The sequence below is a fragment of the Drosophila bipectinata genome, chromosome 4 (genome assembly GCF_030179905.1).
Source record: "Drosophila bipectinata strain 14024-0381.07 chromosome 4, DbipHiC1v2, whole genome shotgun sequence".
Taxonomy (NCBI): domain Eukaryota; kingdom Metazoa; phylum Arthropoda; class Insecta; order Diptera; family Drosophilidae; genus Drosophila; species Drosophila bipectinata.
The window spans coordinates 10973236-10996005 of NC_091740.1; the positions used below are offsets into that span (position 1 = coordinate 10973236).

A 22770-nucleotide genomic window follows, 5' to 3' on the forward strand; every position below is an offset into this window, starting at 1 on the left:
AATACGTTTTAATTTTGTGCATGAGTCCGATGAGCCAAACTCGGTCGAAAGCTTGAGATACGTCGAGGAAAATAACTCTGCAGTATTCTCGCTGTTCGAAGGCTGAGCGTATTTAGGATGTTAATCTGTTCACTTGTTTGATGTTTCCGTGGTTTCTTCGGAAGTCAAATTGGTGTGCCGGGATAATATGGCAAGCTTCCAGGTGTGGTATTATGCGAGTTAACAAGCATTTTTCAAACAATTTAGACAAACAAGATAGAAGGCTTAGGCTTAGATCTGTATGATGACGGAATTGTGTGGTCTTTGCCAGTCTTCGGTATCATTATAATGATGGATTTCTTCCCTTTTTTTGGAAAATAGCCAAGATTAATGATTCCATTTAATAGTTTGCAGACGACCTCTACAGCGCATTTTGGAAGTTCGATCAGCATCTTTGGGGTCAATGGGTCACCACCGGGAGCCTTTTTTGATTTTAGCTCTCTTATGACTTTTTCGATTTCGTTCGGCCGGAATGAAGGTGCGGCTGGCTGAGGGGAGGACTTTGGCTGAATTACTGGCAGGAGGAATTTGAGGCTTGGTTTGGCTGGAAGACACTTTGGAGATGTGCGGCGAATGTTTCAGCTCGGTCTTCGTCGCTGCGAGCCCAGCATCCCGAAGAGTTTCTTATCTTATGGGTGGGCCCTCCACAGGGGGTACTTTGTGCTTGTTGGCGAGAGATTCTGGATGTACCTCAGCTGTGCATTTTCTTCCTGTTGGTGAAGAGCCTGGTCGAGTGATCGGGTTGCTTCCTTAAGGCGTTGTTTTGAAGCTGGTGATTTTGCCAATCACGACGCGTGCGCTTTTTTTCTCGCACGAGCTGTTCGATATGCTGATTAGATTTGAAGTATTTGTTTCGGTCTACTTCTTTCCCATGAGGAGAAGAGATTTTAGCTGCCGCAACGAGTACTTCTTCCAGGGCGCTCGTAGTGTAGTCGATGTCCGATTCCATGTTAAATTCCGGGGCGAGTTCTATGTGGGCACTCACGTACTTTTTGTATTGAAGCCAGTTCGTTTTTGGCGACGTCAGGCTGAAGTGGAGGTGTTCGGTTATTTCTGGGCTTTGAAGAAGCGTTAGAAGCACAGGCGAGTGGTCTGATGATAAGTAGTAGTGATAAGTGGGAGTACCAGTGGTAACGTAGTCCAGTTTATTTTTCACATTTATAATTGCATTGTACAATTGTCTTCCTTTGGGAGTCACTAGACGTGATCCCCAGTGCGTATGTTTGGCGTTGTAGTCTCCTGCGGCTATAAATCGATCCCCAAGTGAATTGTAGAAGTCCATAAATTGTCCTTCCGAGATTGAGAAACGAGGAGGGCAGTAAACGGCAGCGATTGAAAGGATTCCGTTGCTTGACTGAATTTGTATCGATGTGCAAGAAGTTTGTTGCAAACCTTTTGTGAAAATGGTGTTTAATGCGTTCTCTGATTAGAACTCCAGTTCCGCCGTGGGCTTTCCCATCTGGATGATCTGTGCGGTAGATTGTGTAGCCTCTTATATGAAAGTTGTATTTGCTTGTAAGATACGTTTCCACCAGTAGCATAACGTCAATATGGTTTTCGGTCAAGAATTGTGACAATTCTAGTTTATGCCGTGAGACACCATCGGCGTTTCACATTGATATTCGTAGCGCCTGCATAGATTATTTAAACTGTTGTGCTACGAGCAGCTGTATCACCATGTTCTGGTTTTGAACAAGCGTTTACATGGTCGTTTCCATGAATGACATCATAGTTTCCGTTTTGCTGTGTGGCTGTTCTGGGGCCTGTTGAGCGCTTTGAGAGTTAGGCTGAATAGGAATTTTCCTTCCAGATCGTAGAGCATCGGCATAGGAGAAGCCGTTGGTGGTGTTTAATGGACCCAATGAGGATCTCGCAGCTTTGGCGAAGAAGACGTCTGGCGTAGTTTTTGACGCAATGTACGCATTTTGTGGATTTTGGTTGCGCGTTGCGGTCGCTTGACGCATGCGACTCTTTAACTCCTTATACACCATACATCCTCTATAGTTTGCCGTATGGTTGCATCCGCAGTTTCCACATTTCTTCACGGTACTGTCCTTGTTTGTAGTGCAGTAAGCGGACTTGTGGGCGTCCCCGCAGACTACACAGACAGTTCGAAGTGTTTTTTTTTTATATACTTTTTGTTTTATTAATATCAACAACAATTAACATACATACATACATAAATATAACCATAATAATAAGGGGGGGGAAAGGTGGTTGTTCATGGATGATGGATAGTGAGGGATTGAGTGCGGGCGGGACGTCCGCTAGGCATTGCTTCGCCCGCCACAGGCCCCAACTCTCCACCCTACCGCCTCTCCTGCTCGATGCTCCTGAGCCTCTGCATTAAAGCTGCAGCAAAAGTTGCTACTGCGTCCCAGAGCATCTGGTTCTCCAGCATTACCTCCACTAGGTTTCCCGGGTGGATTGATCTGCCCGCCGTCGTCTCCAGTCGGTGGCGCTCTCGTGCAAACCGGCGGCACTCAAAGACAACGTGCATGGCGTCCTCAATTATCGAACTCCCGCACTCCGGGCACCAGTCATCCTCCGTGTGGCCAAAACGCTTCAGGTATTGCCGGAAGCAGCCATGTCCACTCAAGACCTGGGTCAGGTAAAAGTCACGACCTGCCCGTGGCTTCGCAGCACCCACCTTCTAAGGTTAGGAATGAGGGTGTGTGTCCATCGTCCCTTCGTCGACGCGTCCCAGCAATCCTGCCAGGCTGTGAGCGACCTCTCCTTGGCGTCCTCCTTTGCAGCTGTATTGGGGGTGCCGCCGGCACCCTCATTGCGAGCAAGGGTTTCCTTAAGGTCCTTGAGCTCACGAGCGCGCTCTTTCAGCGGGACCATCCCCGCAATGACCAGAATGGCGTCGTCGGAGACTGTCCTGAAGCCGGACGCGACTCTTATAGCACCCAGCCTGTAGACTGCATCTACCCCTCTCCTGTAGCTGGGCATATTCATCGCCTCAGCCCAGATGGGTGCTGCATACAAAATTTGCTTGGGGCCTCTGGTGTTTAGAAGGATTCTGGCAAGGCCCCTGGTAGTGGCTGCAGCCTTGCCCTGGATATTATCTAGGTGCTCGCGGAAGGTGAGCCGGGCGTCGATCATCACGCCCAGGTATTTTATGGCCCGCTGGGAGGTTATGGTCATACCACCAACCCGGATTGTCGCCGTTTCCAGCACGTTGCGGCTGCTGACCAGCACCGCTTCGGTCTTTTGCGGGGCTAGGCTTAGACCGGCATTTTGGAGCCACATCTCCATTGTCTCGAAAGCCTTGTTCGCCGCTCTCTCCGCTTCCTCCCTGTGCTTGGCCACTATCACCAACGCTACGTCGTCTGCGAAGCCGACGATGTCGTATCCCGCTGGGAGCTGCAGCCTCAGGATTCCGTCATAAATGACGTTCCACAGCAGCGGTCCTAGGACCGATCCTTGGGGCACACCCGCCGTAACGTCGTAGGACTCCGTGCCCATGTCCGTGTCGACCAGTAGCACTCTGGAGCTAAAGTAGCTACTTACGACGTTCATTATGGCACTGGGAACGTTGAACCACCTTAGGGCTGCCAGTGTTTTGCTCCAGTCCGCCGTGTTGAAGGCGTTCCTTATGTCCAGGGTGACTATCAGGCAGTATTGCTTGGAGCCACCTTTCCACCTGGTTCCCGATATTGCGTTGCGAGCAATGCCGACCACCTCTGCTATGGCATCCACCGTTGACCTTCCCTTCCGGAACACATACTGCTTGGGAGACAGCCCTCCCGCCTCCTCTATGGCAGCTTCGAGCCTCGCCGCGATCACCCTCTCGAAGACCTTGCCCGTTGCGTCCAGCAGGCAGATTGGCCTATAGGACGACGCCTCCTCCCTTGGTTTCCCTGGTTTGAGGAGCAGCAGGAGCTTCTGTACCTTCCACCTGGTGGGAAAAGTGCCTTCGCGGATACATTTATTGTAGAGCTCCGCAAAGCTGCCCGGCTGCAGAGCTTGAGCTAGCTTCAGGGCTCGGTTAGGAACTGAGTCCGGGCCGGGTGCTTTGTTCGGGGCCAGGCCTCTCCCTATGGCCAGTACTTCCTCTTCCGTTACCTCCTCAGTCGCTTCATTGTCTGCTGGGGGGGTGGGAAGCTGGGTGACCTGGTTGCCGGCTGGGAACAGTGCTTGCACTATGGTCCTTAGCACGTTCGGGTCCGTGGGGGACTGGTTTCCTGCGCGCAGCCTCTTCACCACTATCCGGTACGCGTTGACCCATGGATTTTCCTCCGCCGAGTCGCATAGCTCCAGGAAGCATTTCCTTTTGCTGTCTCGGATGGCCACCTTCAATGCTTTGCGCCGGTCCTTGAAGGCTAGGAGCCGCTCCTCAAAGGCGTCGCTGCCTCTCGCGCGCTGCATGAGCCTCCTTGCTCTCATGCACTCAGCTCGGATGGAGCCGATCTCAACGCTCCACCAGTAAACGGGAGCGTGGTTCCTGCGGTAGCGGCTTCTCCGCTGCATGCTCGCCATGCACGCTGCCTCCAGCTTAGCAGCCAGGGTATCAGCCATTTCGTTGGCTCCACTTGGTAAGACGTTGCCAATGTCGCGCGCTGCCTCGGTGAAGATCCTCGCCTAGAGCGTACCGACTCTGTAGCCTCGTGGTTTCGGATCCCTCGGTCGTTCTTGAGGGTTACCAATTGAGCACAATATTGCTTCGTGGTCGCTGGCCGTAAAGCTGCCGCTTATCCTCCAGTTAGCGCCATTCGCCAGCGAGGGGCTTGCGAACGTCAGGTCTATGATGGAACCTGCTCCGGCTCTGGCAAAGGTTTCTCTGACCACTCTCCCTCTCTATGCGCTATGTCCGCCTTCGTCTCCCTCGCCGTCTGTGACAGCACATCTTGGGCCGCCCTACATTGGTTAAGGTTCAGCTGAAGCACTAATATCCTATCGTCCTAGGTCCACCTCCTTTCGCTGACATGGGGCAACTTCTGCTTCCAGTCTGATGCCTCACATCCTTCCGGCCCTTATCTTCGCACGAGAAGCATCGAGGGTCCTTTTTGCAGGTGGCCGCCCTGTGGTCCGAGTCTCCGCAGCGGAAGCAACAGCCGCTCCTGTCCTTCGAGCTCTTGCAAGCGCTTGCGATGTGCCCTATCCCAAGGCACCTGTAGCAGCGAGCCACGACCTCCTTTTCCCTCATATGGCATACCGACCACCCAACCTTCACCTTGCCCACAGCAATGATGGTCTTGGCAAGGCTCGCGGGGAAAGCCACGATAGCGGTCTGCGTCTCGCCATAACGGCTTCTCAGCTTCTTTACTTTTAAGGCGCCTTGGTCCACCGCTGGCTGCTGCGCGATAGCCCCGATGATGTCCTCTGAAGTAGTTAGTGCGTCGAGTCCTCGTAGCTCGACGAGTGACTCCTTGGTCTCCTCCGAGTACGCCCGCACCTCTGCCTTGCTCCCTAGGACCTCCTCGATGCAACCTTTAAGGGCCTGTGTGGAGTTCTCCTTCTTCCTGGCCAATTCCAGTTCCCGTCCTCCCTGCGAGTTACCAAGCTTAGGATCCGACTGTACGTCATGCCTGCTGCTTGGATCACTATGGCGTCGGGTCTTGCTCTTCTCCTCTCGGGATTTCTCGGCTTGGCCTTCGTCCATTCGGACCTTCTCCTGCTTGCTTCGCCGTCGCTTCCTTTGTCGGCAGCCGGGTTCGCAACAGCTGGCTTGGATCTTGCCGCCTTGTTGGCCGTTGCTACTTTGGCGCCCGGGTCCCGGTGTGCACTCCAGGGGCCCGTGCTGTTCGGGATGCTGCCGGTCTGCACAGCCTGGTCCTGGGTCCAGACCTTCGTCGGAAGGGTCTGCTGCTCCTTCTCCGCGGTATCGATGCCGGCTCTCTCGCATCTGGGGCACACTGGCTTGGGCATGATGGCCGGTCGCGTATGCTCCTCTGGAACACTTCCGACCAGAATGGAGTGAATGTCCTTCAATCTGGTTATCAGGCTCCTTTGCATTGCGGAAATATGCCTCTTATTTTTTTCGGTGACCCACGATAGCAGCTCATTCACTGTCGTGCCCAGCTCCGTCAGGCATTCTTCGCTTTTTGCCGGTGGGCTGCCAGCCTTATTTTTCTTCGGGGGAGCCGCCCTCTGGTCCTTGTCCGGGCTAAGCATCTCCCGTGGCCTCTTTGGCGTTTCCTTCTCTACCGCTGCTGGGCTGCCAGTGCCGGCTGAGCTGCCAGCCTGTGGCGCAAATAGCGGCGAGCGCCGCATTTTGTTGCTCTTTTTGAACGGGTCACCCGTTTTGGCACTCTTTAGCTCTTCTGCACTTGTAGTGTTCCTTTCCAGGGCGGCCAAGTGAGGCACCGCCTTGTCAGGTATGATTGGGATGTTGTTTAGGGCCTCCAGAATCCTTGCCCTAGCCGTGGTCTCTCCCACGGGTGGATTTCCACTTCTGTGGCTGCCACCTGGAGTAATTTCGTTTTTCGACGACATTCCAAATTGGGGGGGGGGGGTTGCGCATTTTATACCTACTGCCAGGTGTCTAAGCTGCCGACCACTTTGGTACAGACGCAGACCTCGCAGCCGCCCACTGTGGGACAGACGCTGCGAGGGTTTTATTCTCCGGCTCAGCTGAGCGCTAGCCTTCTTCGATAGGGGGTTGGGGGGGTGGGGAAAGTGAATAGAGCATGGCTAATGCATGCTGTGGTTTGGGGGTTTCAGCACTGCCTTCCATCGGTGCGCCTGGAATTTCCTCCTGGCGGGACCGATGGGAGTTATACCGCTCCTGCTCGGTCGCCAGAGCCCCTTTTGTGGGTGAACCGCCGTAGCGGAGGGGTCGGCAGTTGGTCAGCTCCATGACCTTTGTCACCTCATGGCAGGCCAGAGTTTTCTAGCCCCTTCCGCTTTATGTTGGTCAAAGGACCTGAGGCAGCAGCCCTGAAAGGTATGCTACCCTTTTCCTTTGCTTTGGGTCGCTGGCGACCTCTAGCGGGCTCCTGTAGTCGCGTCATTGCGACGTTCGGCAGCCCTGGTGCCCTTGATCCGGGTCTAGCGCCCTCTACCGGCAGACACTGTTAGGGCGTTACCCAACACTGCCCGCCAGCTGGTTACGATCAGCTGCCATGACCTGCGCAATTCTGGTGGGGGCAGCCACGTTTGCTACAACTCGGAGAAAGGTGTCGCAAAGAGAGATCCTATAAGAGAAAGCTCTCTTCGCGCCTCTCACCTCGGCGGTTGGCGGCTATCCGAGTCTTCACGGAGGCCATCTAGTGACCTATCCAGGGAGTGTTTTGGTTCGCTCGGCAGGTGAGTCCGTCCCCAGCTGTCCGGTCACCCATTACCCACTCCTTTTCCAGATTCTGCGCTGCTTGGGCGCGTCACCGGGGAGCGCCCGCGCGGCACGTCCGCTTTCTTCGACCCGCACTTTCAACCCCCGAAGTGTGCAGTAAGACCTTGTGTGTCCATACTCTTGACAATTTGTGCATTGCACTGGACCGTTGCGTTTATGTGGCTCTTCAACAGTGATTTTCCGATGCAATAGATATTGAAGGTTGTAGATAGGGTGGACTTTGTTCTTCTTCAGCGACCTGCTTTCTGGCTCGAGCTCGACCTTGAAGAGGGGTTGTGGCTTTTTATCTTTATTTAGAATGTTAATAACATTCTTGGCGGCGAAGCCCTTTTCTTTAAAGGCGGTTTTTATTTCCGCGGCGGTAACATCAGATTCTATTCCCGTTACTACCACTTGTAGGCCCTTACTGCTTTTCAGCTGGTACGTGTAATAGTTTTTCTGTTCAGGGTCCAGATATTTGGACACGATTAGGAAGTGCTCTTCAGTCTTGGCTTGCACCTTTCTTTCATGGATGTTCCCTTTGATAAGCGGAACAACATGAAAGTTGTCACCGTTCCCGATCAACGACGCAATTATGTTGACCAGGGCACTCGAGCTTTTCTCCCTAATATAGATTGGAGGGGGCTTGGGTTTTTTTGCGATGTCTTGGGCTGGTTGGTTTTCCTCAACCTCCGCCAGTAGGGCAAATCTGTTAGTAGTGGATCTGCCTGGTTCTTTATCAATCTTCAAGACACGGTTAATTTTTGGATGTAGCGATCCATTCCAGTCTGTGCGGCCGTGGCCGCTTTGGCACTATCCGAAGTTGTTGTTTTTGTACTCGCTGTAGTCGTTGACGTTGCGGTACTTTGAGTTGCAGTGGTTGTCGCTGTGATTGCAGAAATTTTTGCACTGCTAGTTTTTGTTTCGAAATTTGTTTCCGATATTGGAGGGGGGTTTTACACTGCGAACTCCATGACGCGGGAGTCGGAGTGAGCAGAGCGCGTGAGCAAGACCGTGCTCTTTGGGTTTCAGCGGTCAGTAAAGCCGGGTTGCTCTTAATCGCCGATTATTCCACTTCGGTATCGCGGGTTGAAAAGTAAGAGTAGAAGCCGTTTCTTTGGTTCACTGAACTTCTACGCTCGTTCTTTTGATCGTTGCTCAATAGGCTCATTGAGTGGCATTTATTTTTTTTTTTAAACAATGCAATAAAAAGCTTGTCTATTGCTTTTAATAAATTGTAAATCAGCGTCTTTTCACTTATATTGGGTTACCCAAGTTTTTTGGTAAACTTTATTATGGTGCAGTTTTCCCGAAGCTCGGACAAAGCTCGTCCGCTCAGTTCGGTAGTTCGATGATCATGTATATATATCCTACAGCTGCCATATAACTGATTGATCGGAAATTGAATAACTTTTGTGTTTTCAGAGTTAGAGAGTTCAAATTTGACACGAAAGCTATTTTTGGCAAAACATTACGACATTACGACTGATTTCATAAGGATCGGCATACTATATCCTATAGCTGCCATATAACTGAACGATCGGAAATGACCCAACTTTTGTGTTTTTGAAGATAGAATCCGACCTACCAAACTTCATAAGGATCGGTCGACTATATCTTATAGCTGCCATATAACTGAACGATCGGAAATGGTTTTTGGTAGGAATACCAACTTTGGTATTTTTGAAGTTTGGGACTTTTTTTTAGATTTTTTATTATAATAAATTGGGTTATATTATCATATTCTCATCAGGATCGGCCAACAATATCCGATGTTTGCGATATATATCCGGTTTTAACTGCAAGGGTATATCAAGGGATATGTAGTTGTCGATTGGTTCATTTGCAAAGAAGCGATAAATATCATTATATTTTAAAAGTGTTGCAAAATGGCGGCGAATATTTGAGTATTTTGAACAATTTAAAATAAGATGTGAAATATTTACACGCCAAAAATTACACGCACGAGTTATTCACATTAGGAATAGTTATAGTTATTCACATTTCCTCTCCGGAGGAGCCGCCTTCGTGATCACGGTTAACCTCTATGCCAGGTAAGCGAACGCATGTCCGCTAAGGATTCTATTTAATCGTTTTTTGTCTATACGGTCGAAAATATCCGTTTTATTTAACCAGGGCTTCTTAGCGTTTGAATAGCGCCAAGCCTATCCGTCAGTATGGCTATCTTCGGAAAGCAGTTGGAAATAGAAAAATCAATTGCTTTTTCCAAGGCTTGAAGTTCAGCGGTCATATACGAAAGCTTTTTGTTAGTAAAGAAACTATCAACAGTATTTGAATTTGAATAAACAAATGCATAACCTTAAAAATTTTGCGAAACTGAACCGTCTGTGTAAAAAATTTCCATGTGCATGTTATTAAGTGAATACAATTTTTCGTTTAGTAAAGTAAAAATAATGACTTCATTAGCTTGCTTTTTGTTAACGCAGGTACCTTTAAAAAAATGTGTGTCTAGGGATAAATTGCGGGGGAAAGTAAAAATAGGGTTGATGGGAGCAATATGATTAAAAATGTTTATATATTTAGTATAGATTCTACTAAAGCTGGTTTTAGTGTATGAGTATAAAAGAGGTAAGAGTGAAGCAGTTGGATGTCGGTATGCGAAGGATTTGGCTAATTCTTTAGCTGTGGCGAATTCAAAGTATCAATAAACAACAAAATGGCGAATTCACAAAAAAAAAAATTTTTTTAAATTTAAAAAATTTATCTTAAATTAATGATGAAAAAAAAACTATTTCAGCTAGATCGGTACCATAGAATTTTGTGAATCACCTACGCCGCACACAAAAATGTCGTTCCGAGAAAAACGCGTTTAAAGTTTAGACGCTACCGAGAAACTCATACTTTTCGGTGTAGGCGCGCTCTCGATTATGGGCTGTATCTCTGTCATTATTTGATATTTTTATTTGAAACTTTAACAGTACATTCTTAAAAAACAATACTATCGAAATATGTGAAAAAAAAATCAATTTTTTCAACCTCACACATTAACAGGTCTTCTTCTAAGGTTAAAGTGTATTGTTTGGTCATCGAGAGTTTTCGATGCCGTAAAAATAAAAAAATCAGAATTTAATTAATTTCAACGTTATAAACTTTATTCAGGCCGCATATGAAATTAGGATTTATGTACAATATTTGAAATCCAATTTAGGATGCGAGCGCAGTAAAAGTACGAACGAGAGTGGCGCCAACCTTGCAGAATAGGCTGAGCGGATGCTCGCTAACCATAAGCGCCGAAGTAGCAAAGCCGAGCGGCCGAAAGAGAGTCGGCTTGCGACCAGCAAAACATCAGTTACTTATTAATTGTTGTGTTTAAATTAGTTGCTTGCTGCTTGACCCGACATTCTCCCCCCAGTTGGGGCTTCTACTCCAACTTCATCCTTAAGGGGCAAAAGGCACAGCTTAGTCACTGCTCGCTTGGTAATTCCAGATGAGGTTTTTATCACCGCCACTCGAAAGATACCATCCCGACCAGGGATTAACTCCATTATTCTCGCAAGCGGCCATTTCATCGGAGGTAGATTATCGTCCTTTACTAGCACCACATCGTTTGGGGCCAAGGCAGGACCGGAGGCGCGCCATTTGGAGCGCTGCTGGAGAAGACTTAGGTACTCCTCTTTCCATCGGGACCAGAAAGACTGCTGCAGGAAAGACACGCGCTGCCAGCTGTCCAACCGGTTGAAGTTCAGCTTTGTGACATCAGGCTCGATAAAGCTGACTGACGGACCACCAGTTAAAAAATGAGCCGGGGTCAGAACATCAAGGTCTGCAGGATTTTCTGAAAGAGACAATAAGGGTCGTGAATTTATAACAGCCCCAATATGGCACAGCAGCGTTCGCAGCTCCTCGAATCCCAGAGCTGCAGATCCGACAGCTCGGTAAAAATGGTGCTTGGCGGTTTTAACAGCCGCTTCCCACAGACCACCGAAATGCGGAGATCGAGGAGGAATAAAATGCCATTCGATGGACTCCATAGAGCAAAACTCCAGCAGTGACCGTTGATGCTCTTTGCTTAGAAATAATCGGCGCAGCTCCTTTAGCTCGTTTTTGGCTCCAACAAAGTTGGTTGCGTTGTCAGACCAAATATGTTGAGGACTTCGGCGGGTGCATATAAAACGCTTCAAAGCCTGCAAAAAAGACATTGTGGACAGATCCCTTACAAGCTCCAGATGGACGGCTTTGGTAGCAAAACAAATGAACATGCTAATGTTACATTTTACTGGAGCCTTATTACGCACTTCCGGCTTATAATAGAACGGTCCACAAAAATCCACACCAGTGACTCCGAAGACCTGGGAGCCGCAAACTCTTTCCTCCGGGAGATCAGCCATAATGTGCTGCAACAGCCGTGGCTGAGTCCGGAAGCATCGGATGCATTTGTGTAATGCCTTCGTCACGGTTTTTCTCCCCCCAATTGGCCAATATTGGGACCGAATAATTGCCAACAGTGCGCGAGGTCCCGTATGTAAATTTCGCTCATGGAAGTCAACAATTATAGCCCGCGTAACTGGATGGCTTCTTGGAAGTATAATTGGATGCTGTTTATCAAAATCCAACGACGAATTTTTTAGCCGACCGTCTACGCGCAACAGTCCAAATTTGTCCAAGAAGGGAGAGGATGAGGCAAGGGCACTGGATACCGCTATGTCTTTTCCATTTTGAAGAGCCTTTATTTCCTCCCAAAAATGCACACGTTGCACTAGCCGCAATAACAGCTGTGTTCCAGATTTTATATCGCTAGCCGTAACACCGTTGTGGTGAATTCGTTGAGAAAACTTGTATACGTAAGCGAATACCCTCTGCAGTGCTGGAAACGAATTAGCGTACTTAGAAACCGCTGTTATATCCACGTACGGAGACTGAATGAGCAGGACCCTTGCACGTAACTCCAGGGTTGATCTCTCAGATGGGACCGCGGTTGGCCTCGTCTCTTGTAACAGTCTTTAACGGCGCAACTCGGGACTTCGAACAGAGTAAATAGCTTGCAGATCCTGCGCCCTTGGACACGACATAAACGCATGCCCCATACGCCTCAATGCTGGCATCACAGAATCCATGGACCTCCACCTCGGATTTCGATGTCAGCACCCATTTAGGGAATTCGGCGCGCTGCGTACTACCAAAGCTGCTACAAATCATATTCCAGTCGCAGTGAAGAGCTTGAGGAAGACTTTCATCCCAGGACAACTTCTCACGGCACAGCTTCTGAAGAAAGATCTTTGCCTTTGAAATTACAGGACCAACAAGGCCTAAGGGGTCATAAAGCCGAGCGACTGAAGAAAGCACAATGCGCCTAGTGGGCTTTGAGATTGACTGAATCCCTTCAAAAGAAAATAGCAAGCGGTCAGTTGCAGGATCCCAAGCAAGACCCAGTGTCTTTGTGAAGTTGCTACCATCATCAAACTTTAGGAAAGACTCCCGATCTTCTTCAGGCACCTTATCCAGAACGTCAGCAACATTGGAGCACCACTTCCTTAACCGAAAATGGCCTTTGGCAAGGATCGCGGATGTTTGCTGCATTATGCTAATAGCTTCATCTATAGAGTCGCCTCCGGAAAGCAGATCATCCACATAAAAGTCGCGACGCAGAATTTCGGCCCCCTTTGGAAACATTATTTGCTCATCATCTGCCAACTGATGCATTGTCCGAACTGCTAAAAATGAGGCAGGCTTCGTTCCGTAGGTGACCGTGTCCAGCTTAAAAACCTGTAACTCATCCTGGGTGGAATCCCGCCAAAGAATACACTGAAGATAGCAGTCCTCAGGCCACGGGAAGTGATCACGTGCACCTGAGATCCAGAATCCAACAAAGCTCGGCATGGAACAAGGGATCCAGCGCGACTACGAACAAAAATGTTCGCTGTAGCAAGCAACGATATATCGCCGCTGCGACTTTGAGCAACTAGTGCATTAGCAGTGGACGGCGAAGAGGCTGCAGGATCGGCGACCTCGGCTATGGCTGACGTGGGAGGACCAACCAAAGGCTGGCCGCTAGATGCCGGCGGCTCCAGGAAATGCAGCAGGCTGTGATGCCTCCTTCCACAACTGCGACAACTAGCAGCGAGGCACTCACGCATGTGATGGCCCGTTTGCAGACACTTCCGACAAAGACCGAGTCGCCTGGCCTCACCAAGGCGAATCTCAGGGGGCATTGATAGAAATCGGGGGCATGCAGACATTATATGGGACCATCCACCGCATAGAGCACAGGTAGAGGGAAGTGAATTAGTAACAATAAAGGATGATCTACCATTATTTGCACCTCGACGCCTTCCCACATGAGCGTCCGGGGCGTATGCAGCCATGGTCACGTCCATAGCCTCCAGCGTCCTACACCGCTGCTCCAAAAATTCGGCCATCGACTCCCAAGTAGGGATGGCGTCTGAACCTGAGGAGTTTTGACTCTCCTCCCACTTGGCCTGGGTAGCTGGGTCCAACCTTTGAAGCAGAACTTGGACGATGATGCAGCTGGCGATCTGAACTGAAGTACCCAAATTCTGTAAGGCTCGCATATGGGCATTGAATTTGTCCGAAAGACCTCGAAGAGCTGCTATTGAGCCACTTTCCAAGAGACTGAGGCCCAGAATCTCGTTCACGTGTGCCTGAAATATTAAGCGACGGTTATTAAATCGTTTCTCCAATAAATTCAGCGCAACATCATAGTTCTCGTCGGAGACTTCCAAGGAACGAACTGCTTCGAAAGCGGACTCCCGAAGGCAAGATCGCAACCTTTGCAACTTTTCCACCTTACTAATACGAGGATTGCTGCCGACTATGGTAGAGAAGATCGAGTAAAATTCAGCCCATTCCGAGTATCCACCGCTGAACGTAGGGAGCGGCAAAGGAGGCAGCACTTGAAAACTTTGACCTAACCCTGGGTCAGCCTGCATGGTGGACATTCCGTTGGCAAGGGTGGAGTGGGCAGCAATTCGAGATGAGCGAAGGGTCGTCTCGTGCTCAATTTCCGCCTGCATCGTCGCTACGAGCTCCGAAACAGTCCATCGAAGGTCACTGCTGATCTGCAAAATGTCCAAATCCTCAAGCTCCCCGTGGATGGCCTTGAAGTCGCTGAACATGGTGGCTATCTGACCATGTCGCACGTGTAGCATGGCATCGTCCACCTTGGAAATAGGCTGAAGAGCTCCTTGGATCCTCTGTAAGTCCTGGAGAATACCCAGGGCCTTGCACTTTAAAATTGCACTCCGGGTTGGAGTGGGTGCTCCTGTGACGGCGCCGCTGGAGTTCATGATTTATTATATTGAGTTCCGAAGAACCGAAATAAATTTTATTTGCTAGCGGCGAACACGATCTGTCCCACTGTGACTTAGAACCGTAGCGGAATTGTGGAATGTATATATATATGAAGCTAGAAGTCTATGCGCGGGCGAATGCACTTGCGTTGTGGATCGTATGTTTGTATGAAGTCTATGCGCGGGCGAATGCACTTGCGTTGTGGATCGTAAATATGTATGTGTGCTTGTGAACTAACGTTTATGTTTATGCCTGTATGTATGTATAATATAATAATATATTATAATTTGTTTATTATTGTAAATAAACTTATTAGACACGTATGATAATTTGATAATGATAATTTCACATAACACTGTTTACAAAATTGTTTTGTTTTTGTTTATGGGTATATAAATATATTAACAATCACGTCGGGGTCACCAATGTTTGGTCATCGAGAGTTTTCGATGCCGTAAAAATAAAAAAATCAGAATTTAATTAAGTTCAACGTTATAAACTTTATTCAGGCCGCATATGAAATTAGGATTTATGTACAATATTTGAAATCCAATTTAGGATGCGAGCGCAGTAAAAGTACGAACGAGAGTGGCGCCAACCTTGCAGAATAGGCTGAGCGGATGCTCGCTAACCATAAGCGCCGAAGTAGCAAAGCCGAGCGGCCGAAAGAGAGTCGGCTTGCGACCAGCAAAACATCAGTTACTTATTAATTGTTGTGTTTAAATTAGTTGCTTGCTGCTTGACCCAACATGTATCTTCTTCTAAGGTTAAAGTGTATCGTGGCTACACTAAAGTATCGTGGCTACACTTTAACCTTAGAAGAAGATACACTTTAACCTTAGAAGAAGTGTATCGTGGCTACACTTTAACCTTAGAAGAAGATACACTTTAAACTTAGAAGACCTCTTATTTTATTTTCATTAAATGTAAGATTGATTAAATTACACATATTCATAAAGAGATTAACTTTCTGCCTTAATTAGATTCAGCCAACGAAAAAACCTTATCATAGCAGACTAAAAAAAATCGTCCGCGTACTGGAAAGAGATTATGAAGCTCAAGAGTGTAAAGGTTAATAAAATTGGGCTAAGACAGCTTCCCTGACTAACCCCTTTATTTACTGTAACCTCTGCCTTGCCCAAAGTTAACATTTTTTTATTAAGGATATTGATAATACATTTAATATGGGAGTGGTTAAAACCTAAATTAACTAATTTTCTACCTAGGATAGGAATTTAGACCGCAACAAACGCTTTGTTTAATTCAAGAACTGCTGCTGTAACATGGAAGCCACGAGCTTTTAAATTAGCTATAGTGTTGATCACATCATTGATACATTGCGATGTTGAATGGTTTTTCCTAAAAGCACAGGACCTTGGAGGGAGAAAATCGTGTCTATTAATGTGATTCTCCATACTCGATTTAATTAAGCCCTCTAAACATTTGAAAATTACACTTACAAGGCAAATAGGTCTATTGTTTGTAATTACAAAGAGTCAAGGTTTTTCTTTGGTATAAGAATAGCTTTTATCTGGACCATTACCTTGGTCTAAAGTAGAATTAAGCAAGGAAACAAGGTTTTCTAATTGGACAGTAGGTAAGGCTAGGAGCATTCTATATGAAATCTTACCGAGTCCCTTAGCAGAATCAAGGTTAAGGGATTTGAGAAAGATAAGAAGTTCACGATATGTGAAGTTTGAGATAGAATTTGTGTAAAGTAGGTCGTCAGGGAAAATATCATCAGAACAAATAGCAGTGTTAGGAACTGTTGCTATTTGACTTAGAAAAGCGTAGTGGTCCGTTTCAGAAAATGTACTTTTGGAAGGTTTTATTTGTTTATGAAGTTTAAGGGAATGAATTTTTCCCCACATATCTTTCATTGAGGTAGGGTCAGATAAATCATCAAAATTTGCAATTTTGATCAAAATGATTAAACCTAAAACAGCGATAACATTGGCTGAAAGGTACATACGGACTAACGTTAACCTTAGTGTATAAAAAGACGACTTTATTGCGAACTTGTGTACCTTTAAAGAGAATTTTAACCCTAGAAGTTAATAAATTTATCTTTATCCTATTTATCCCGAATGATCTCGTGAATCGGTACAGAGGAGGAAATGTACTCTTGCAGTTCGGAATCGGAAAACTTTGTAGGAATATAAAAAATAATACCCATTTTAAAAATAAAGTGTTTTAAAATCTTGGGTTCATAGCCATTATTTTTCAAATCTGAAAATAAAATGTCATTAGTTGCCGCAGCAGACTTAAACTCATCTCTGCAGCGTCCGAAGCCAATCTTACTGCTGGTTACAATGTCTTTGATTTTGAGTTTCAGAAGTGTAGCATTCAAATCTAGCGGGTTAATTGGGACTCTGTTTTGTCGGCTTTTTAAGCCAGTATCTTCGATTTTGTCAATATAGACCACAAAGGGCCCTTTGTGAGAAATGTCCTACCAAATTTAATTTTTATCCAATTGCAAATTTTCTTCTAAGCAAAAATTTGTCTTTTCTTTTCTTCTTTTTTTTCTATTTTGAATTTGAATCGTTGAATTATTCACATTTGGTCCAGTCAAGTCCTCCACTTCCAAAACCTCTACTTCATCACTTACTTGCACATCCTTTTCATTGTAAAATATTCTTGAAATTCTTGATTCTTTTTTGGTCTCTTGAAAGTGGGCTGCTCCGAGAAAGGGATGGGACCCTTGGCCTCGTGGGCCATTCTTATTTTAATTTTTCCCGTAACAAATAATAAAAGAAAATATTTTTAACAGAAAAAATAATTCAAAATTTTTTAACTTTTTTTTTTTAATTTTTTTTCCAGTTTTTTTTGGAAATACCGTTTTGAATGAAAGTATAACAAATACTGTGTACTTAAAATATTGGTTTATGTATATGTTATTATGTTAGTTATGTTAGTATTGTCTGCATCAAATTGGCAAATTGCGAAAATGCCTGTTTCCGGCCAGCAACTATGGTCCCAGTAGAAACGCATCAACCGAATTCAATGGAAGTTCATTTATTACTAGTTTCTATCTGCTCCTTCTCTTCTTTCATTCGAAACTGCGACACAGCGAGTAACAAGAACGAGTACTTAACAGAGTGATAATATCTTTAGGCGGTACAATTCAAATATTTCTCAAAGGCATGGACGTAAGGAACACAAGTAGATATCTTGCAGCTCGGGCTCGTTAGGGGTTATTTTATTTACCCCGTCTCATAGCTAAGTAGCCCAAGTTGTGAGTTCTCAGTATTTCCCACAGATATTATTTTTATAAACAAGTTACGACTAAACATCGGCCGCGTTGAATGGCCGAAGGGCTTCAATTGATAGGTAAGGGTGCTAGTCGATGGACAGCACGTTTGTAGATTCCATTTTTAGTTTTGACGATGGCCACTCGGACCCTTCCATCAGCACCTGTAATCGTTTCTGTGATGATGCCCAAAAGCCATGTCTGAGGTGACAGGTTATCCTCCTGAATTGCGACAACGGTTCCAGCAGTTAAATTTGGCGACTCCTTATTTCATTTCACGCATTGTTGTAAGCTCAACAAGTAGTCTCGTGACCAATCCTAACAAAAGCGTTGTTTTATCGCAGATAACAGATGCCAGCGCAGAAGAAACGATAAATTCGGTTCCACATTTGCCTGAGCGGATGCTGGAGGCAAGGTCGCCAAGCTGGTCCCGACGAGGAGGTGCCCAGGGGTTATAGCTTCACCATCGTTTGGACTTGAGCCGTCAGCGAAAATCGGCCGCGAATTCAGCACTGCTTTAACTTCTACGATCACCGTCTGGAGCTCGTCTTCCTTAAGTAACGCTGCCTTCCTTCCACAGCTCGCTTACAGCTCATTAGGTCATGTAAGATGTGAGACGAGCCCGAAAAATTCGCGGCATTATCGCAATACAATTTCTCGATGGGTCCGCGTCGTCCGACAAATCTAGATAAGCACATAATGAATGTATTAGCGGTGAGATCTTTTACAAGTTCAAGATGAACGGTTTTTGACAGGAAGCAAATGAATATCGATACATACATCTTGATTGGAGGCTTGCCACGAATTCCTAGCGATACTCGAATCGGCCCAAATAAGTCAACTCCACTAATTGCAAACGGCCTTGTTTCTATCAAACGGTCGGCTGGTAAGTTACCCATTATTTTTGAAGCTAATTTTGGCTTGTATCGAAAGCAATGTACGCATTGTCATACGACCGCGCTATATTCGCGCCTAGCATTTATGAGCCATATTGTTTGGCGAATAAGACCAACCAATGCTCTGGGTCCTGCATGACAGTTTGTTCTATGCAGATGTTGAATGTATAAACTCACGAATATGTTGCCTTTTGGCATAAGAAGCGGAAACTTTACGCTGTAGCTTAACTGTGCATTGAACAATCTACCTCCTACTCGCAACAAAGACACCTCAAGCTTTCCAATTGATTCAGTCATAACGAATTAATTTTTGAAGTGAGTCTGGCTTAACTGATTTTTGTAATTTTATGAGTTCACTTTTAAATGCATTTGGCTGGATGACGCTTACAACGATTAAAAAAGCCGAGCCGAATCTCTTGAATCTCACTGAAGCGGTTGGCAACAAAGGTTTATAGTTTTGAAGGATGTGTTTGCAGCCAATACAAGACGATTTCTGAATGGGAACACATTACAACTCGTTCAACTGGAGAGTCGATCAGTGGATGAACTTCTTCCCACAAGTTGGCTAGCAAGTGCGCCGCGCAAAGCCCAGTCGTGGTACCGACTTTGTTTTCGGAGAGGCCACTCTTGATTTTGCAGTAAGCAATTTAACTTCCACACCATGTGGATGTTCAACACGGATGTACAGGCAACATCAGTATGACTCAGTTGAGGCATCCGCAAAGACATGTAATTGACATACGGTATTTTTTGTCGTACCTACATGCCTTGGAATTGTCAACATATCCAACTCTTCCAAACCAATTGTGATCGATTGCCATTTCTGCTGAAGGCTGTCGGGAATTGGATCATCCAACTCTATCTTAAGCAGCCAAATCTGTTGTATAAGAATTTTGGCCTTTGTGACAACAAGACAGATAAGCCCGAGAAGATCATATAGGCGAGCAGTAAGGGACAACATAGATAAAAAAACAACTCAAAAAATGCGTCAGCACCAAGCAATATGTCAATTCTCTGAGGTTTGTGGAACAGTGGATCAGTTATCTTTATGTTGTCAGGGAGGTTCCAGTCTAACACTTGAACTGCCTAACACTTGGGACGATGATATTGACTTCAGAACAATAAGTTCAGCTTCTAATTGAAATGCCTGTGTTCGGGAGTGTATAGTTGCTTGAACTCAATGGCGAGCTGATACAGTTTTTTTTTTATCGCGGTCTTTCAGAATTTGTAAATGGCTTGTGCATCAATAAGAGCATCAGCTAGCATTCCTGTATTCATCATAAAGCTTAGAGGCCCAGACGACCGAGGGGCGCTCGAGAAACGATTTGTTAGTACGTATTAAGCTATTTTTAATGTGTTAAGCTAGGAGGAGCTAGTAAGAAAATGTAAAATGTTATATTTTAAATTACCATTGTAGTTCGCACATAATACTCTAAAAGGGTCATGCAGTGCATATGTCGAACTACAATGGCTAAGGAACAGAGGACTAAAGTTTCGAATCCTTCTATTAGGAATGTTAATTTTTAAGCGTGTTAGTAAATGCTGGCTATCTACATCCCGTTAATAAGGTTATGCAGAATGACTATACCGAGCATTGTCCTACGATTTGTTAAGCTAGGTAAGTTTATAAGTAAAAGTCTGGTACTGTAAGATGGAAGCTGAAGATTTGCATCCCAGTATAGACCTCTAAGTGCGAATATTCAAAAATTTTTTTGTACGGATTCTATGCGGTCCTTATGTACTCCATATTGGGGACTCCAGGCACATGAACCGTACTCCAGGCACATGAACCGTACTCCAGTATCGGACGGACCAAGGAAATAAATAATGTTTTGGTTATGTATGGGTCATTAAATTCTTTTGACCCCTTTTAATAAAACCAAGGACTTCTTTAGCCTTATTAACCATTAAGTTAAATTTAGTTTAAGTTTAATGTCTAATCGGAAAATTTAAGTTTAATGTCTAATCGGACGCCGAGATCGAGGGAAAACATTAAAAAAAAAATCGAGGGAAAATTTAAGTTTAATGTCTAATCGGACGCCGAGATCATTAACCTGAGTTAATTTCTCTAAGGCAATCCCATTAATAGAATACGTAGCTTGCTGAGGGCAAGAACGATAAAAAGACATATGCTTGCATTTTGATCCATTATGTATTAGATCATTAGCTAAACACCATTTTTAAAAGTTATCAAGGTCAGATTGAAGACTGCATTGAGCAGAGATGGATTTGTACTGAAGACAAAGCTTTACATCATCTGCATACATAAGAACTAGAGAGTTCGTTAAAGCAGGTGCAAGTCGTTTATAAAAAGCGTAAATAATAACGGACCAAGATGACTACCTTGAGGGACGCCAGATGTTGCACGGACTTTGGAATAATAATCCAATAACTTTGGAATCGCCGAAAACTTAGAGATGCCTCTGTAATTGGCAGCATTTGACTTTTTCCCTTTTTTATTTAGGGGAATTGTAAATGATTCCTTCCACTTAAGGGGAAAAATCGAGGTTTCCAAAGATAAGTTGAAAAGTCTTAGAAGAGGATTGCGCAGAGCCCTGGCACAGTATTTTAGTACACAGCCTGGTACTCCGTCTGGGCCTGGCGAATAAATGGGTTTGACCCTTAGAAGATTAGATAATAAGTTGTTCTCAGAGAAAAACGGACAGAAAATAAGATTTGCTGCTTGAATGTTAAATGCGTAAGGCTGATCTGTCAATTTAGGCGGAGAATAAGTTGTTTGAAAAAATTCTGCGAATAGATCGGCAATGGCCTGATCAGAGGTCGCAGAGGAATTTTCAAACGTAAGCAGGGGTGAAAAAGATACGTGTTTACGCTTAGTGTTTACAAAATTATAAAACTGCTTCGGATCCTGAGTAAATTGTATCCGGCAGCGGCGAATATAATTCCTGTAACATTTAGCGTTATGCACGGTAAATTTTGACCGAGATATCTACTAATCTTGAAAAATCAATACTACTGCAGTTTTTTTATATTAAAGTAAAAGCTTATTTTTAGTATTTTTTAGGTTAGTGAGGCACCTTGTTAACCAAGGAGGATTTGTTTATGCGGACGGATATATCCATGACACATATATATAAGGACACGTTAAGATCAGTACATGCCAGAATATCGGACCAGTCATATGTATCGATAAGGCTATTAAGTTTATGAAAATCAGCATTACGGAAACAGCGAATCTTATTTACCACGCGTGGAGACATCTGATCGATACCAAGAATGGTTTCGATTGATACCTCCAGCGTGGGTTGATATGGATCCTCTGGGGTTGAGAGGGGAAAAGCTCTGGAGAGAAAGGTGCCATCAGGATCAGATACAAAACATAAGCCTAAACGAACGAAGACCTAACGAATTTTTAACATGGCTAATCTGACCTAGGGACATGTCAAACATGCCCGCGGTGAAGTCATGGTGAGTGATAAGTGACAAAGATGGTGAGTTCTTGACGTTGGACCACTTTAATTATGGTGTATTAAAGTCACCCACCGCGATGAGCTGGTCACGATCAGTCATAGGATTAAAAACGGATTGAATAGCGGACAAATACTGCCAATATGTGGGTGGTTAAGACGAAGGCGTTATATACGAACATGTATAAAGATTTGTCGGACAAAATGATTTTAATGCAAATAAATTCTATGTCACCAAACTCTTGTGATTTCACCTCTTCAGAAGCAAGAGTGGAGTCTACCGAAATGAGGACTCCACCCCCTTCGCTGAGGTCGATCCCTTCTAAAAGTGGTGTACTTACTTGGAAAAACTTCGGAGCTAAAGATCTCCGGCTTTAACCAAATTTCTGTTAAGGCTATAATATGGGATGCAAAGAAAGAACTATCAGAATATAGTTTGGAGAGCTTATTACATAGCCCCCTAGTATTGTGAATGGTAAGTGTTAATGACGATACTAGTTATTTGGGTTAGTGGACGAAGAAGAGGTGGAAGGTTGGTCAGTGGTTCTGATATCGGGTAGTTTAACTCCCACTGGTTTTATAACTTTTTTCTTCACGGAACTAGGCTGATGT

At 45.5% G+C, this 22770-nt stretch overlaps 1 protein-coding gene across 1 annotated transcript; it reads right to left on the reverse strand.

Moving 5' to 3' along the window:
- Positions 1-10478: 10478 nt before the first annotated feature.
- On the reverse strand, positions 10479-11533 carry LOC138926858 (uncharacterized). Its single transcript, XM_070282449.1, has one exon. It carries the CDS (start codon positions 11473-11475, stop codon positions 10651-10653), a length of 825 nt encoding a protein of 274 aa, XP_070138550.1. The 5' UTR covers positions 11476-11533; the 3' UTR covers positions 10479-10650.
- Positions 11534-22770: the final 11237 nt, after the last annotated feature.